The sequence below is a fragment of the Schistocerca cancellata genome, chromosome 1 (genome assembly GCF_023864275.1).
Source record: "Schistocerca cancellata isolate TAMUIC-IGC-003103 chromosome 1, iqSchCanc2.1, whole genome shotgun sequence".
Taxonomy (NCBI): domain Eukaryota; kingdom Metazoa; phylum Arthropoda; class Insecta; order Orthoptera; family Acrididae; genus Schistocerca; species Schistocerca cancellata.
Genome location: NC_064626.1, coordinates 1166668519 through 1166688087, shown reverse-complemented (window position 1 = coordinate 1166688087; position 19569 = coordinate 1166668519). Strand labels below are relative to the sequence as shown.

The following is a 19569-nucleotide window of genomic DNA, read 5'->3' as shown; positions in this document are numbered from 1 at the left end:
CTAGGGCCTCGCTGTAGATTTGATCAAAGAAGTCACTTGTCTTCTGTTCACTGCAATGTGACATGTTACCACATGGAGCGCTAGCATCGCTGCATTCTGTCGTCTGTAGTGTTTTTATAAACATTGCGGGTAAATACAATTGGTGTGTGCCGACAACTACAAAATTAATAGAGATGTATGAAGCCGATGAGGCGCTTTACAACGTGAGGCACGCTGAATACAAAAATAGATTACGAAGGTTGGAGACCTGACCTAACCTAACCTAACCCTCTCCTGTAGCAAGGAATCGGAGAGTTACAGTGAGCCTGTCTTCTGCAGATGTAGCAGTTCTTAAGTGAATATTGTGCTTTGTGATATGAGGATACACTTCATTGAGCACATACAGAAACGTATGCTCATCCATTGTTAAGTAATTGATGTACGACTTGACGTCCTCCACTACAACCTCACGTAACAAGTTTTGTTCAATGCTTTTATCGTGTCGTCGTAAAACCCACGGCTTCACCCAGGTTTGTTTCCTTTTTTTCCCTCGCTTCTCTTCCGCATATTCACACAGTTCAATTGTGGTACATGCAACTGCTGCGGTTAATAACAAGTTGTTGTTGTTGTCAGCCATCTTGAACTTTGACGAAAAATATGATGACAGTGTAATACCCCTTCTAGCGCTACGTCAAAGATCTTTATCAAATATATTTGATCACATCTTCGATCAAATCTTTGACAAAGAAATTTGATAGTGTAATACCGGCCTAACTATCGTCAATACATCAATAAGAGACAATAATTTATTAAAACTGGTAAAAATGTCTTCCTCACGTAAGAGGCACCTTACGTCCCCCACAACCTCACTTTCGCCTTTCTGGTGACGAACAATACAGCAGAAAGGTCTCACAACACACGCAGTTTTGTCGCTGGCGTGTGAACGAAATCGACCACTCGTATCGTGCGAGACTCGGCACAGAAATGAAACGCCAGGGGCGCTGCGGTAGACGACCTTGCCACAAGCAGTCTACAGTTGCTCGCGTTGAAGTGGCTTTACTCGTACAGTGCCTGCTATTTGAGTCGGCGGATCCTGGGCACGGGCAGGGCGCCCCAGTACGAGCGCTAAGTAGCCGCGGCTTGCACCACTTTGCTCAACAGCCAGCTGGCTCTTTTGTAAACACAACGGTAGTCTCAGGGTTGCCGAGTCAGCGCAGCTGCAGCCGGCGGACGCCGGAACGGGAGAAAGGCGACCACGAGTTCCCGGCCTGGCGCGTACTGGGAACGCCCTGTCACCGCGGCAGGCGCTGCCCGCTCCGAGGAACAATAGGCGGGAGCACCACGGCGTTGGCGCCAACAACTCAATCTTAAAAACAGGGAACTGCGGCCTGTTGCACGATCCGCCAGCGTCACTCGTCCACAACGCTCTGCTCTTCTGTACACTCGATGTTTGAAGGTCAACGAATCCAAAGAGTGCCAGTAGCATATGTCGTTGAACAAACAATACACTGTACCACGTAACTATGAGCAGCAGATTCAGCAGGGTCGTAAATCAGTTATTATTTGGCAAAAAGCTTAGCGTCTCCTTGAGACAATGCGTGTTAACTGGTGCAGCAGATCTTCTTTTTCGGTGTACGTATCTTATAACCCTGAATTTAAAAAAAGTGCGAAGTTATTCACATTAGTACAAAAAGAAATCAGCTAAATTTCGATAACGCGATAAGTCACACAAATCTGAGGGCTGTAAATTCAACTAAATACTTAGGGATTACAATTACAAATACGCTAAATTGGAACGATCACATAGATAATACTGTGGGTAGAGCAAACCAAAGACTGCGATTCATTGGCAGCACACTTAGGTGCAACAGATCTACCAAAGAGACTGCTCACACTACGCTTGTCCGCCCTATTCTGGAGTACTGCTGTGCGGTGTGAGATCCGCATTTAGTGAGACTGACGGATGACATCGAAAAAGTACAAAGAAGGGCAGCTCGTTTTTTACTATCGCGAAATAGGGGACATAGTGTCACAGATATTATAAGTGAATTGGAGTGACAATAATTAAAACAAAGACGTTTTTCGTTGCGACGTGATCTTCTCATGAAATTTCAATCATCAGTTTTCTCCTCCAATTGCGAAAACATTCTGTTAGCACCCACCTACATAGGGAGAAATGATCATCACGATAAAATAAGAGAAATCAGGGCTCGCACGGAAAAATTTAAGTGCTCGGTTTTCCCGCGTGGCATTCGAGAGTGGAACGGTAGAGAGACAGCACGAAGGTGGTTCATTGAACCTTCTGCCAGGCACTTTATTGTGAATAGCAGAGTAATCACGTAGATACAGATGTAGATGTATCAATGGACCCCCTCCACTTGCCACTGCCTGGTATTCTTCCTTGCTCTGCTGCCAATTTCGTACAACGTTGAAGTCATCTTCTTCGTCTCCTGTTTCTTGTTATCGTTCCTTCGATGACATTCCGCTGCAAGCAAATTCTTCGCAGTACACGTATGAGACGAGAAGTTTTCTTCATTCTCATCTTTGCCACTAGTTGCCTTTCCTCTCTTATTCGTAGAAGTCATTCTGTAAGTCGACTTTGCTTTCAACTTTTTCCCCACAACCTCATTTCAAAACCGTCCAAGAATTTTTCCTCTTTCTGTTTAAATGTCCACGGCTCACTGCCACAAAATACTAAACATCAGACAGAACGCTTAGCGAATCTGTTTGTTAATTTCATTACAATTCTCTTTTTACTGACAACGAACTATAAACCTCACACTCTCCCGCGATGCTTCACCTACATGCAGAGAGGCCTCATGAACTGCGTCATCTAGTCCCTTACAAAAGAAGAGCACCTAAGCAACTGAATATTAATATTACCTACCATGGACTCATAAAGGGAGCCAAATTACCAATCCAATTATAATAATCACTGGCCGATTACGTGGATTTTTAACTAGTCGGAAATCGTAAAAGCAAATAATTTTTTTTTTTTACCTTCTGAACCAACTGATGTATTGCCTTACATGCAGGACCATCAGATGGCCAGGATGAATCACTTTTCAGGCTTTGACTGCCATCGGGGCACATGTGTTCCACAATCGGTTATCGGAGAACTGTTGCACTACATGTCTGGTCCGCAGGACATGGCTGTGATCTCATTTGCTGAGATCTTTAGCCTCACCCATCGACTGACTGACTGTCAACAACATGTACAGATCTGAATGCATCACAGTCACACACTACCTCAGATGGATCTTCTCTCCTGATGATGTTCTGACCTGAAGCAATAGGGGCAGTACCTTATTGACATGGACACACCTGTGATTCGATTGTTTAATCCTGTATCTCACTAAGCCATTTTGCAAGAACTAATTTCAGAAGAAATTGAAGCTTGCAACCTGTCTCAGCAAAAACTTGGTTTTTGTATCCATTCCTTATTTTAATTCAAAGCCTGAGCGACAATACTATTGCTTTTTTTATTTTTGTAAATGTGAAGGTCCACCTGCTAACATCTACGATGAATTACAGTATTATGAAAGTAAAATCATAAGTTCATTCAGACTTCATGTGATCCAACAAATGACTTATAACAGAGTTATGTGAAAAATATAGACTTACTAGTCAATTTATCTGTTACGGTAACAATGCACAACTAAAGGAACGACAGGTATTGAGACTACTGTCAATAGAAGTTGAAAACTCTCTGACAGCTATTGCCACAAATCTCAGAGAGAATTGTACTTGACATCTCAAAACATATTATTACCTGTTAGTGGAGCAAACACAATGGAGAAAAAAAGAGAGTGCAATGTACGCAGGTGAATATCAAATGATATTGTAACCAGTACAAAAGTTCAGGTGAGAACTCAGTAAAACAGGTTGCACAATGTGATATACTGCAACATTGAAACTTTCTGAAAGAAAGGCTATTGACATTTCTGGAAGAGAGTAAGCATGGTTCAAACATTCAGTACTCATCATCATCATCATCATCTTGGACAGTTTCCAGCCACTGGCTGGGTCTGTCGGGAACACAAGCCTCTCCATCGTGTTCTGTCTTTCCACCATTCCCCCTCTTCCACCTTCGTCCAGTTCTCTCCTCTTCTCGTCACACATTCCTTCACTCCCTTCACCCATCTATCTCTTGGTCTTCCTCTGGGCCTCTTCCCCTCCAGTTGCAGATCAAACATCCTCTTAGGAATTCTTCCCTCATCCATTCTCTTCATGTGTCCATACCACTGCAGTCTTGATTTTTCTATCCTGTCCTGTACTGGTTCCTCCTTTAGTCTTTCCCTCACATACTCATTTCGCAATCTGTCTCGTCTTGTTACACCCAACCTGCTCCTCTGGAACTTCATTTCGCTAGCCTGTATTCTACTTTTGTCGCTTTTGTGCATTACCCATGTCTCACTTCCGTATGCCAATATGGGGACAAAGTAGGTTCGGTATATAATTCCCTTGGATTTCTGTGGCACCTCCTTGCTCCAAATAAGCCCCCTAATGCATTTGTAGAACTGCCCTGCTTTTCTGCACCTTTCATTTATTTCCATTGCGTTTCCCCCCTTACTTTCAATCACGCTTCCCAGGTACTTGAAGTTCTCTACCACTTGTAGTTTTTCCCCTCCACAAGTTATATCAAACATTCAGTACTACTGTTGGAAAAGTAATTCCACACTAATAGTCAAAATTATTTGAACTCCCTGAAAGACTTAACAAAAACAATAAATTTATGGCTCACATTACTCATGGTGGTATTAATGAATGAGAGAGGGTGAAGCTAACACATATGGTGATTCTTTGAGTAATGGGATGAGATATGAGTAAGATCATGTAGCAACCACATACTACGTGAAATATTGTGGCAGATTAAAACTGTGTACCAGATTTGCAGCCATTCCTCCTACCAGCTGAGCAACCCTACCATGACACATGATCAGCCTTCACAGCTTCAGCTCTGGTGTAGTACCTGTTCTCTGCTTTCCAATCTACAAAATCTTTCCTGCATACCTTGCTGGATGCACACTCCTGGGAGAAAGGATACTGCAGAAAGGAGGTTTAGCTGTTGCATAGGGGTTGTTCCTAAAGTGAATATCTCATTATGCACAGAAATGTGCACTGTTTTGCAGTTCTGTGACAGATACAATGTGTGTGCTAGACAAGGACCAGAACCTGGAACGAAAACCAGCAGTGCCACATCAAGTTATCAAATTTTAAAATATTTGCAGCATAAAAGAAAAAAAAGGCCAATTCCAGTCAAAAAGAGATGGCACAAAGAATAAACAGATGCTGCAAAGGAAGTGTGTTTATAGACTACCTTCCAAAAGGAGACAAAGAAGATGAGTAATAAGTACAATACGCACTCTCCCAATTTCCATACTGAAAACTGAAGTGAGAATGTGTTAACAAAGTACCTAAGTAGTGATACAGTAAAATTGTTTTCTGTTACACTAATGTAATTGTGTGTTTTATATCTGACATAAAATTTTATAAAGAAATAAAAGGAAAAAAAAAACACAGGCAGATGACTATCAACTGGTGGAATACCGAATGGCCAATAATTCAAAACTTTTTTGTTTTTACAGGCATATGAGGAGTGAAAATGTCAAACAATGGCAAATTCAGGATGGAAGAATGACAATATTATGAAAAGGATAGTTGCTACTGGCCATATAGTGGAGATGCTGAGTCACAGAAGACACAACAAAAAGATTGTCAAACAAGTAAACTTTCGGCCACAAAGGCCTTCATCGGAATTAGACCCCCCCCCCCCCCCCCCCACACACACACACACACACACACACACACACACACACACACACACAAATGCAACTCACACACACTTGACCACAGTCTCTAGCTGTCAAGGCCAGACTCAAGCCTGTATGTGTGCGTATGTTGTCCAATTCTGATGAAGATTTTTTGGCTAAAAGTTTAGTTGTTTGACAGTTTTTAGTTGTGCCTATCTGCAACTCAGCATTTCCGCTATATGGTGAGTGGAAATGTAAAATATTTTAAGTGCCAAATGTCACATTTGTAGGGAGAACCAAAACACAAAGTAGGCTATCTTGTTTTCATGTAACTTATCCATAAAAAAAATTGAGAAGGTAATCTGATATCACAGAATTATGTTGCTAATCTCATCACTGAAATAAGTAATGAGTCAAATTAGAAAATAAATAATTTATTAAGAACATTCTAGGTGCATACCAGGGAATTGACTGGTTCTAAGTGGCAATAACATGGAGGCACAAGGTTTTATTTGTGGTAACACGAGTGCAGTACAGAAATACAGCAGTAATCTTGTAAGCGGTAAAAGTGTAGTCAACAGAAGATCAGATGTTGAACTCCCTGTACTGTTGAGGGAGAAACGGCTTTTGCACAACATTTTGTACACACAAGTTGTTTTGGTTCTTGACTTCTACACATAGTTTTACTATTTTTGAAATGCAAACTATCTCTTTCCATTATAAAGATTTTAAAACAAATATTACCTTACATGCACTCTGTGGACCACACAAACTGTGAACCGACTAAATAGAGAAGACCTTGATGCATGGTATTTGGAACTCATGAGGGAAGCAGTGGCTGGCATGAAGACTAACCAACATCTGACAATGAATGTTTGAAATATTTTCTCCACGTTTTGGCACTTGGAACAAGTCTAGGGACTTGCAACCGGTACCAAGAAAACAATGGCACTGAAAATAGTGTTTGTGAAAAGAATGGCACTTAAAACATATGATATTTCCATCACTCTTGATGTATCAGCAGGTTGTTTTTTTTTTTTAACTTTTGATCAATACTATCTGCTCTAAAACTATGGTACACGATACTTTTATCAGATCTCAAGTGATGGCACGACCAGTGGCAACGACTCAGAATATTCTGCACAACAATGAAATCATCTAACTGACCAGACACGTGGACGTATTTGGACATTAGAGCTCCTAAACGTCTTATCAGTCAGTGGAGTGTGAATCAAGAGCAAAGCAACCTGGGCAGTAATAAATCAGTAGGTGCTGGTCGTTATTTCAGCTACAATCCTTCCGTCTTGCAGTAGACCATACGCTGGCCCCTGAGATGGGACAAACCGAGATGTTCGTTGCCCAGGCCACAGAGTGCAACAAGCGCCTGCTGTTACTCACCCCCAGGGCGAGCCCGACGCCGATGCCGATGGGCGAGACGAGCGCGAACGTGAGCACGTAGCAGACGATGTAGCGCGGCCGCGTGCCCGCCGCGATCAGCTGCACGCCCACGCAGAAGGCCAGCACCAGCTTGTGCGCCGCCACCGCCCCCATCATGTAGTACACCAGGTTAGCCGTCTCCTGCAAAACGCCGGCACGCCGATTAGTGGGGCACAGGCGAACACCTTCCAAAGCTCGCATCACACGAACCAGGGAACCTCCCCATCGCACCCCCGTCAAATTTAGTTATAAGTTGGCACAGTGGATAGGCCTTGAAGAACTGAACACAGCTCAATCGAGAAAACAGGAAGACGTTGTGTGGAACTATGAAAAAAATAAGCAAAATATGCAAACTGAAAGCGCAAGATAGGCAACATCAAGGATAAGATGAAAAGAGGAGCGCCGTGGTCGCGTGGTTAGCCTGAGCAGCTGCGGAACGAGAGGTCGTTGGTTCAAGTCTTCCCTCGAGTAAAAATTTTACTTTTTTATTTTCAGACAATTATCTGTCCGTCCGATGCGAGGGATCTGTGTAGTATGGGGACGCTACACCTAAACAAACATCGAAACACACATATTCCTGTCATGTGACGCACATGCCGTCACCAGTGTCGTATAGAATATATCAGACGTGTTTTCCTGTGGAGGAATCTGTTGACCTATGACCTTGCCATCAAATGTTTTCGGTTCCCATTGGATAGGCACGTCCTTTCGTCTACTAATCGCACGGTTTTGCGGTGCGGTCGCAAAACACAGACACTAAACTTATTACAGTGAACAGAGACGTCAATGAACGAACGGACAGATCATAACCTTGCGAAAATGAAGAAAGTAAATTTTTTACTCGGGGGAGGACTTGAACCAAGGACGTCTCGTTCCGTAACTGCTCACGCTAACCACGGGACCATGGCGCTCCTGATCTCACATTATCCATGATGTTGCGTATCTTGCGCATGGACTACTCAGTTTGTATATTTTGCTTATTTTTTTCATAGTTCTACACAACTTCTTCCTGTTTTCTCGATTGATCTGTGTACAGTTTTTCAAGGCCTATCCACTATGCCAACTTATAACTAAATCTGGTGGGGGAGGGGGGGGTGCGATGGGAGGTTACCTTGTAAGCATAACAAGTAAACGACCGTCTAGCCATGGCGCCGAGCGGGTCTGTAGCCGCTCCGAAAAAAATGGCTCTGAGCACTGTGGGACTTAACTTCTGAGGTCATCAATACCCTATAACTTAGAACTACTTAAACCTAACTAACCTAAGGACATCACACAGCCGGCCGAGTTACCGTGCGGTTCTAGGCGCTTCAGTCTGGAACCGCGCGAACGCTACACTCGCAGGTTCGAATCCTGCTTCGGGCATGGATGTGTGTGATGTCCTTAGGTTAGTTAGGTTTAACTAGTTCTAAGTTCTAGGGGGCTGATGACCTCAGAAGTTAAGTCACATCGTGCTCAGAGCCATTTGACATCACACATACCCATGCCCGAGGCAGGATTCGAACCTGTGATCGTAGCGGTCGCGCGGTTCCAGACTGTAGCGCCTAGAACCGCTCGGACACCCTGGCCGGCAGCCGCTCTGAGTCCTAGTAAGGTCTACATGTCTACTGGCTGGTTGACACACTAAGCATACTACCTACCATCATTCCCTCGTTTAAAGCAACACGACAGACATCATTAGCGCACCACAAAAACGATGAGATTCAAACTAAGCTGCAACTTGTCCATTCTGTATTCTACAACCACATCCACAAAGTGTCGAATATTTTGAGAGGTGGTACTCATCCAAACAAGAATAAGAAGCCCAGTAAACATGGGTCCAGAAATGGATGCTTCTTGACATATGAGGATACTTATTCACAGAGAGGAACAAAAAACGTTTGGCCGCGGATGAAAGCATTGTCAACAGCGTCAGCAGAGTGTTTTCATGTCTTTCTGTGTCAAAGTACTCTCGATACACATTAATCTGTGCGTTAGATGGTCTGTACATAGTTGTGTGGGTACAGCTGTGTTGTACTCACAGCAGTAATAATTGCGGGAGGCTCGTGGATTGGCTGCAAGTCTGGATTGGACGCCATTTCGGCAGCTTTCGTGTCCCTAAACACCCAAGTTATCCAACCGGAACTCGAACCACGTGTCATTCCTGGTGAATCTCTACACCGATCAGACGTGATCGTTCCACAACCGCCGGCAGCTGTGGCCGAGCGGTTCTAGGCGCTTCAGTACGGAACCGCGCTGCTGCTACGGTCGCAGGTTCGAATCCTGCCTTGAGCAGAGATGTGTGTGATGTCCTTAGGTTAGTTAGGTTTAAGTAGTTCTAAGTTCTAGGGGACTGATGACCTTAGAAGTTAAGTCCCATAGTGCTCAGAGCCATTTGAATCATCTAAACCGTTCTCCAAACATCTTCCCCAACTACATGATGAAACACGGTAAGGTGGGGTAAAGTGGCCATCGCATTTTTCCCCCCTGAACAGCGCCTCTGCCTGCCGAGAAGTGGTCAAAATAGGGTTGATACGCACCATCACTGTTGCCAATGTGTGTGTCAGAGGAATCTTGTTCCGTTACTTTTAGTATAGAAACTCTTCTGATTTTCAGTAGTCTGATATAAGGCAAATCTTGTTGTCTCACATAAACGCAGAGTAATACTTTTTTTCCAATATAAATGTTTAAAAAACTTTTTGGCGTACAAATTTTGCTTCTTTACCCCTTTAGGGTGGAGAAAGTAATCAATGGGTATGGCTTCGGTTAAATGCGTATAGGTCCTATTCAATATACTGTACATTTTTTAGTTGCAAATATTTAGTGTGATTCGTTATGACATGTAGATTCAAGATATGTAAGCAAACATGCTGAGCGTCAGTCAAACGTTTCCTTCTAACACTCAGAAAGTTTACTTTCCCAGACGAAACATTCCTTCCTGACACATATACGTTGTGGAATAATTCTGACGCTAAAAACTAGAGAACTTCTTGCTGATGATGAAGCGAATCGAAAGTTTGTCTTGTTAAACGGCATCCTTGAACACATTACGAAGGAGGTAAAATGGTTCAAATGGCTCTGAGCACTATGGGACTTAACATGTGAGGTGATCAGTCCCCTAGAACTTAGAACTACTTAAATCTAGCTAATCTAAGGACATCACACATATCCATCGCCCAGTCAGGATTCGAACCTGCGACCGTAGCGGTTGCGCGGTTCCGGACTGAAGCTCCTAGAATCGCTCGGCCACAACGGCCGATGGAAGGAGGTAAAATGATATTGAGATATTATGTGTATTCCGCCACGCACATGTACTGTGACTGGTCAAGATGTAAAAACAAGAGTCCTTGAATTCTCCCAATTTGTGAAAACGCGCAGTCTCACAATGACTGACCGACTTACAGTGTAATCGTTGAACTCCGACCATTTGGGTAAGCTGCGTTTGACATACTGACTGGTCTGATCGAGGTGGAAACGATGTTATGTGCCACGAGGAATCCTCTATAGTTTTAAGTGGATCGAATCGCAAGCAACTGGGTTTCTACTCCGATAGCCATGCCAGCGCCCACGCCTTGCATATGGACGCATCATACGAAAAACGACCGAGTGGACCATCATCTGGAGCGTATTTGAGTGACATACCTGCCGTGTGTGTTGTCGGCTGGTAAACTGGTAACTGTCGAATTACAAACGGCTCGGTAGCTAAGTCTATAAATGTCGAACTGAAAATGGTTTGGTAGCAAAGTATACGAATGTCAAACTACAAATGGCTCAGTAGATAAGTGGATAAGTGCAAAACTACATGTGGTGTGCGTACTGTAAGACCTTCAGTACACACACCATCAGATTATTTGACTTGGCGCTCTAACGAAGTAGGCGAGTGTCAGCAATATGTCTCATGCTCTTATCTTGGCGTGTTTATCTTATGCCGTTAGGTCAGACGATAGAAATGCCACTTGCAGGCTTAGAGTAGCAGATTTACGGTGACCAACTTTAAACAGAACTTGATTAATTTTCACACAAATTCAATAAAATAATAACAAGCATAAAAATTACTTAACTTGGTTCTGGATGCTATTTACAATTGACAATCTGAAGTCCCTTTGGTACTGGAACGTTAATCTTATTCTCACATATATCTCTGATACTTGACAAATGAGTCTATACATTTATCTTCATGGCTATGTACAGGAATATAGTAATCTTATTAGGTGCAGACTGAAACTTGACTATAGACTGGTACAGACAAATGTAGAACTCGTACAGACTGATGCAGACTGACTAATCGGAGGTCTGTACACTCGTTATAATACCTCGCGCGTTCATGTACCACTCCGCGAGTGTGATCCGCGAGGAGAAAAGGTTCTACGTTAGCAGCAATCTCATTGGCTGCGTTACAAATTAATACGTGGATCAGCGGAAGCAGAATTTCGTCCGTCTCTATAGCAGCGCCATCTCGTAGTGCGGAGACGGACGAGCGCTGCGCCTGCGCTGTTGTGATTAGCGGGGCGCGCACTAGTGGGAAAGTTGTGTATGCTCTAACTACGCGGAACTATGAACACAACACTACACATTTGGAGTTCAGTCATCACTCGCTCCTAAAATACTTTGTTGCTCACTTATAACTTCTTTTACCTCCACCAAAGATTTGCATATGTGAAAAATATCAAGCTGCGTTATGGTTTGATGGCCACATTTCATCTAGGACGGAGGAAGGTAACGGCATACTGCCTCCACAAGAATCACGACTAGTGACATACTTTAGGTGTTCAAAGCAACTTTCAGATTAAAGACTTAATTTGGCACGTAAACTGTCCAACAGATGCAAAGCATCTTCCATGAATCTATTTTTGCAATGGTCAATGCATTCTTAAACCAAACAAATACAAAAACGCAGTTTCTCGCTCATCGCTTATGCACTACTTGCTCGCATGCACAAGCAATGGAAGATTATCATTCTGTGTTCGGAGGGAGTTGGCTAGAGGAGGGGGGGAGGAGGTTATTAGGTATTTTGCTCACAAAACACTGAGCCAACGACGAGTGCTCTCACAGAATACGGAGGAGCGGCCAAGATGGACAGACAAGAATTACAGAGTAGCGAGGTGCGCTGTTACTTCATCGGTGTCAAGTGTGCCGCTCACACGTTGCGTCTTTTCTTTTTTGTGTGTGTCTCCTACACATCGGTCGCCTGCAGTCCGTCTCGTGCAGTGCGGGGAGCCTTCGTCGTCAACATGCACACAGATGCAAATGAGAGGGAAATGAGCAACAGGTGCGGCAAGGTCGTGGATCGCGAGACCAGCCGCGCCGCCACGCGGCCCGGCCTTGTACTTCCGCGGTGACGTCACTCACTGCCGCCATGCCGAGGCCTCCCTCACCCGCAGCGCGGAACTGCATCGAAGTCGTGCCTACTCACCTTGTGACGTGCGCCATCCGCTACTCTATTGCTCCCCAGGCTATGTGTGCGTCTATAATCGGCAAGCTGTCGTACGGTGAGTTGCAGACTTCTATCATCGACACTGCCCCTTTCCCCCCCTACCCAGTTGTTGTCAACTGTTCATCGCATGAACGGGAAACAGTGCGGAAAGAGCATCTCGGGGCCTTAAAGGTGTCATTATACGCTCCACCTCTGCAGATCCTCTCGTAGAGAGAAACCAACACCCAAATACCACTGAAACGGATCCGGAGGTCTTCAAAGAAAGTCTTAGACTGTAATGAAAACACGCGATGACTTTCACATACAAAAAAAAAATAACGATACAAGGAAACAAAGTTTTGAACGAATACCGAATACCATTCGTAAGGAGTTTACCCGATATCATACAACAAAAAATTGCCTCCCAAACTTAATTAATTATACAAAGACACATTCCTACAGAAAACCTAATATTTAAAAGTCGTATCTTGCCTAAAAACAGGTGCTTTTCGACCTTACTTTCTCATTCTCTCCCTGCGCTCACGCACATATAGACACTCACATCAAATATGTTTACATCAGCTCCTGCACCATAAAAACTCGCACCAGCCATTCAAAACTAGCGCCGCACTGGATAAAAATAATGCGATGAACAATTGAGTAGCGACAGTAACCCAATACCTCTCAAAGAGTATGGTGACCATACGTTTTCCTAAATTTCGTTTTCTGTATGAAAACTTACGGTACAAGGTGAGAATGAAATGAAAAAGGTGAAGAAAAAAAAACTGTGTATATTTACAAGCACAAAGACATATATCAAGAAGTACAGTAAGATGGCAAATGTAAGTATACATCATCCGCTACTGTTGCTCTTGGGAAAACTCTTTGGCACTTTTTTCCGCCTACTTTGCTGATGACATTGCTGTCAAGCCATATAATGCATGAAAGCAAGACAATCAAAAATGGTTCAAATGGCTCTGAATACTATGGGACTTAACATCTGAGGTCATCAGTCCCCTAGCACATAGAACTAATTAAACCTAACTAACCTAAAGACTTCACACACATCCATGCCCGAGGCAGGATTAGAACCTGCGACCGTAACGGTCACGCGGTTCCAGACTGAAGAGCCTAGAACCGCTCGGCCACCAGCGGCCGGCGCAAGACAGTCCCATCTTTACAATTCATGCGGAGATTAGTGAGCAATCACAACAAAATAAATTGCGCATGTTATAGTTTTTAGACATAAAATAGAGAACCAACAAAAATATTGTAAAATATGCTACAAAAATAAAAAAGAAAATGGCTCGTAGGTGTCGAAATATGTTTGAGTGAAGAATAAAAGAAGGGCCTACATTGTATTTTGTAAAAGGAAGAGCTTTGAAAACCGAACTTACTCCATAAACACGGGAAACGGCAACAAGAACTTCCGCTCCAGCAAGATGACTTTAAGATTGGAATATGATAAACAATGGCAACACTGGCAAGAAGAGCCCTCCGGTATGCTCTGTATAGACGTCTGAGGATATAGAAGTGAATACAGAATCCTTATTCGTGTTTACAAAGAAGCTTTACGCAAACTGAGAGGACGGTGAATGTCCTAAATGTAAAGTCCAAAATAGCAGGCGCAGCGTAATTTGCCCGATGTGGCACGTAAACGTCGCATAACGAGGCGGATCATGCACTGTGCTGGCGGTCATAAGATTTAAATTTAGTCAGCGCGTTTTACTCTGGTCCCTTTCAACGCTAATTAGTTTTATATCACTAAAATCACGGTAAGAAGAGATACCGAATACCGCTTGCAAAATGCCGTTCCATTAAAATAACTCCCAGCTACTTAACATCTCTGTATTCTTTACCTGTTGCCGAACAGTTACTGGAAGCGTTCACATCCACTAAATATTTGGTAGTATCAGTACAGAGCGATATAAGGTGGAAAACGTCATTGTAGTTTGCTGTTAAAATTCCGAGAGCGTACGCTCCTGAAAGAGTCGACCACTATATTGCTTCCACCTACGTACAGGATGGCCCATTGATCGTGATCGGGCCAAATATCTCACGAAATAAGCCACAAACGAAAAAACTACAAAGAACGAAACTTGTCTAGCTTGAAAGGGGAAACCAGATCGCGCTATGGTTGGCCCGCTAGATGGCGCTGCCATAGGTCAAACGGATATCAACTGCGTTTTTTTAAATAGGAACCCTCATTTTTTATTACATATTCTTGTAGTACGTAAGAAATATGAATGCTTTAGTTGGCCACTTTTTTCGCTTTCTGATAGATGGCGCTGTAATAGCCACAAACATATGGCTCACAATTTTAGAGGAACAATTGGTAACAGGTAGGTTTTGAAAGGGCACGGCCGATTTCCTTCCCGATCCTTCCCTAACCCGAGCTTGCGCTCCGTCTCTAATGACTTCGTTGTCGATGGGACGTTAAACACTAACCACCACCACCAGGTAGGTTTTTTAAATTAAAATACAGAACGTAGGTGCGTTTGAAGATTTTATTTCGGTTCTTCCAATGTGATACATGTACCTTTGTGAACTTAGCATTCTCCACACCGACGTTTTTGAGATTCCCGATTCTCGAGCAATTTGTCTGCTACTGATGTGCGGATTGGCCGCGACAGCAGCTAAAATACCTACTTGGGTATCATCATTTGTTGCAGGTCGTGGTTGACGTTTCACATGTGGCTGAACACTTCCTGTTTCCTTAAATAACGTAACTATCCGGCGAACGGTCCGGACACTTGTATGATGTCGTCCAGTATACCGGGCAGCATACATATCATACGCCCGTTGGTCATTTTGATCACAATAGCCATACATCAACACGATATCGACCTTTTCCGCAATTGGTAAACGGCCCATTTTAACACAGGTAATGTATCACGAAGCAAATACCGTTACACTGGCGGAATCTTGCGTGATACCACGTACTTATACGTTTGTGACTATTACAGCGCCATCTATCACAAAGCGAAAAAATGTGGTCCAACTAAAACATTCATATTTCTTTACGTACTACACGAATATGTAATAAAAAACGGGGGTTCCTATTTTAAAAAACGCAGTTGATATCCGTTTGACCTATGGCAGCGCCATCTAGCGGGCCAATCATAGCGACATCTGGTTTCCCCCTTCAAGCTAGACGAGTTTCGTTCTTTGTAGTTTTTTCGATTGTTGCTTTATTTCGTGAGATATTTGGCCCCGTCACTATCAATGAACCACCCTGTATATTCTCCCGGTCGCTTTTCTAAGACAGTGTTTCGTGTCTCTCCCATCACTATTTGGGCATAGCAGCTCATGCCACTGTCGTTCTTCTAATGAGCCCATCGGTCAACCCGTCCTTTCAGATTAATCCGGCCACCGTTCTCCCACTGATTTTAGTTTTTCTACTTATTGCACCTTTTAATCAAATAAATTGGTCGCAGCGTCTCTTTCCCATGGCTGTTTAGAGCAGCAAGACAAGCTGATTCTCGCTTGCAACACAACTGGCGCCAGTGGTAGTTGCTGCCCGCCAGTGCAGCTGTCCAGCCAGAAGCACGCATTGTGCAATGGACGCTCCACTCCGGCGGTTAGGGATCAAGTGTCCAGTTGACCACCTGACCACGCAGCTATTTCAGAGCCGCTGCCGGTCCCGCGGAGGTCGCGGCTTTATTTACAACCCGTCTATAATGAACTTGGCGACCTCTTCCTGCAGTTGGGCTTCATTCCCACGGTGCGTGCCCGACGCTTGCTCTTTGTGCTGTGAATGTCGGCAGTAGAAAGTGTGGGTCACTGGGCCACGCTTGGCGTCCGTAAACAAGGGGAGACTTGCTTCTGGCGCCGTCCGCCTATGGGAGCCCTACAGCGCTTCTGGGTCTTCTACCACAGCGAACGAACAGAGCAGGCAACTTCTACACCTACTTCTGCACTTCGCAAGTTGCCTTATGGAGTCTGGAGGACGGTACTTTGTGTACCAGTCATTCTCACCCCTCTCCTGTTCCAGTGACGAAGTATGAGCGGAAAGCGCTTCGTGTGAACTCGAATCTCCCTAATTTTACCTTCTTGGTCTTTTGTGAGATATACAGGGTGGTTCATTGATAGTCACCGGGCCAAATATCTCACGAAATAAGCATCAAACGAAAAAACTACAAAGAACGAAACTAGTCTAGATTGAAGGGGGAAACCAAATGGAGCTACGGTTGGCCAGCTAGATGGCGCTGACGTAGGTCAAACGGATAACAACTGCGTTTTTTTTAAATAGGAACCCCCATTTTTATTACATATTCGTGTAGTGCGTAAAGAAATATGAATGTTATAATTGGACCACCTTTTTTCGCTTTGTCATAGATGGCGCTGTAATAGTCACAAACGTATAAGTACGTGGTATCACTTAACATTTCACCAGTGCGGACGGTATTTGCTTTGTGATACATTACTCGTGTAAAAATGGACCGTTTACCAATTGCGGAAAAGGTCGATATCGTATTGATGTATGGCTATTGTGATCAAAATGCCCAACGGGCGTGGGCTATGTATGCTGCTATCCTGGACGACATCATCCAAGTGTCCGTACCGTTCGCCGGATAGTTACGTTATTTAAGGAAACAGGAAGTGTTCAGCCACATGTGAAACGTCAACCACGACCTGCAACAAATGATGATGCCCAAGCAGGTGTTATAGCTGCTGTCGCGGCTAATCCGCACATCAGTAGCAGACAAATTGCGCGAGAATCTGGAATCTCAAAAACGTCGCTGTTGAGAATGCTACATCAACATCGATTGCACCCGTACCATATTTATATGCACCAGGAATTACATGGCGACGACTTTGAACGTCGTGTACAGTTCTGCCACTGGACACAAGAGAAATTACGGGACGATGACAGATTTTTCGCGCGCGTTCTATTTAGCGACGCAGCGTCATTCACCAACAGCGGTAACGCAAACCGGCATAATATGCACTATGGGGCAACGGAAAATCCACAACGGCTGCGACAAGTGGAACATCAGCGACCTTGGCGGGTTAATGTATGGTGCGGCATTATGGGAGGAAGGATAATTGGCCCCCATTTTATCGATAGCAATCTAAATGGTGCAATGTATGCTGATTTCCTACGTAATGTTCTACCGATAATACTACAAGATGTTTCACTGCATGATAGAACGGCGATGTACTTCCAACATGATGGATGTCCGGCACATAGCTCGCTTGCGGTTGAAGCGGTATTGAATAGCATATTTCATGACAGGTGGATTGATCGTCGAAGCACAATACCATGGCACGCACGTTCACCGGATCTGACGTCCCCGAATTTCTTTCTGTGGGGAAACTTGAAGGATATTTGCTATCGTGATCCACCGACAACGCCTGACAACATGCGTCAGCGCATTGTCAATGCATGTGCGAAAATTACGGAAGGCGAACTACTCGCTGTTGAGAGGAATGTCGTTACACGCATTCCCAAATGCACTGAGGTTGATGGACATCATTTTGAGCATTTATGGCATTATGTGGTATTTACAGGTAATCACATGCGTTCTCAGAAATGATAAGTTCACAAAGGTACATGTATCACATTGGAACAAGCGAAATAAAATGTTCAAACGTACCTACGTTCTGTATTTTAATTTAAAAAACCTAACTGTTACCAACTGTTCGTATAAAATTGTGAGCCATATGTTTGTGACCATTACAGCGCCATCTATCACAAAGCGAAAAAAGTGGTCCAACTTAAACATTCATATTTCTTTACGTACTACACGAATATGTAATAAAAAGGGGGGTTCCTATTTTTAAAAAACGCAGTTCATATCCGTTTGACCTATGGCAACGCCATCTAGTGGGCCGATCATAGCGCCATCCTGCTTCCCCCTTCAAGCTAGACAAGTTTCGTTCTTTGTAGTTTTTTCGTTTGTCGCTTATTTCGTGAGATATTTGGCCCGGTCACGATCAATGGACCACCCTATGTATAGGGATGGGAAAGGATAGGAACGAGATAGGCGGGCAATCTAAAGATAAGCTGTTGTATTTAGGCTGCAGCTCTTCAAGGTAGGAAAACTCGGAGACATTTTGATGAGGGCTGTTTTCAACAGGGCTCTCGAATGTGTGAGTGGTGAAGCCGCTGCGTATGATGATAATGACTGGTTTAATTGCTCACGTAGTTGCCTTCGCGATGAGATCTCAGCTTCAGACAGGCGAAAGTGCTACAGCATAGGTGAACTGAATTTCCTAAGCATGTTGTAAGGCATGGAAGATGATTTACCACCGTTTTCCCCTGACCACTGTTTAAACATGTCAGTTGCGAAGACTAGACTGTTGTGGTGGGTGCAAAATGATAGAAACAAAGAGGATGAAAAGTGATACCTGTATGATTTCTGCTTCTGTCTAAAAGTGGTTACAGGGACCATGAGCGTGATGTTCCCTTGCAACGAACGGACCACCCAGAACATCGACTTATCTACCTCCATAGGTAAACCAACTCAAGGCGCTGGAGTCATATGGTGGCCATCAACTGTACGCCAATATCTGCGCTCCCACTGTTGGTCAAATTCACGTTTATTTATTAATGTTTTATTGTTTACAATTTCAACACCCAGCACCTGGAATCTAATGCGAGTAGTATTTTCATATAACTGCAGTAAGTTGTATACAACTGTTACTAAACATTCGCTTCAAGATTTGTAATGGAGTTTAAGTCTTTACAATAATAGGTGGAATTCAGTATTAAATAGAAAAGGAAAAACACCGTGAACCATTAAACCATAGCGCTGTATTTGTTGTCATCTACACTATCATCGCAGCAGGTGGCTAACTGGCCTTTCCTAATCTTAAAGCCAGCCACTGTGGCTGAGCGGTTCTAGGCGCTTTTGTCTGGAACCGTGCGACTGCTACGGTCGCAGGTTCGAATCCTGCCTCGGGCATGGATGTGTGTGATGTCCTTAGGTTAGTTAGGTTTAAGTAGTTCTAAGTTACAGGGGACTGATGAACTCAGATGTTAAGTCCCAGAGCCATTTGAACCTA

The 19569-nt window shown here is 43.8% G+C and overlaps 1 protein-coding gene across 4 annotated transcripts in view; it reads right to left on the bottom strand.

The window, feature by feature from the left end:
• Window positions 1-19569, bottom strand: part of LOC126093841 (uncharacterized) — a 140148-nt gene that overhangs the window by 59163 nt on the left and 61416 nt on the right. For all 4 annotated transcript variants that reach the window (XM_049908752.1, XM_049908753.1, XM_049908750.1 and 1 more), the window contains one exon: window positions 7131-7310. In XM_049908752.1, coding sequence (XP_049764709.1) covers window positions 7131-7310 — 180 coding nt within the window. The remainder of the gene's footprint in view (window positions 1-7130; window positions 7311-19569) is intronic.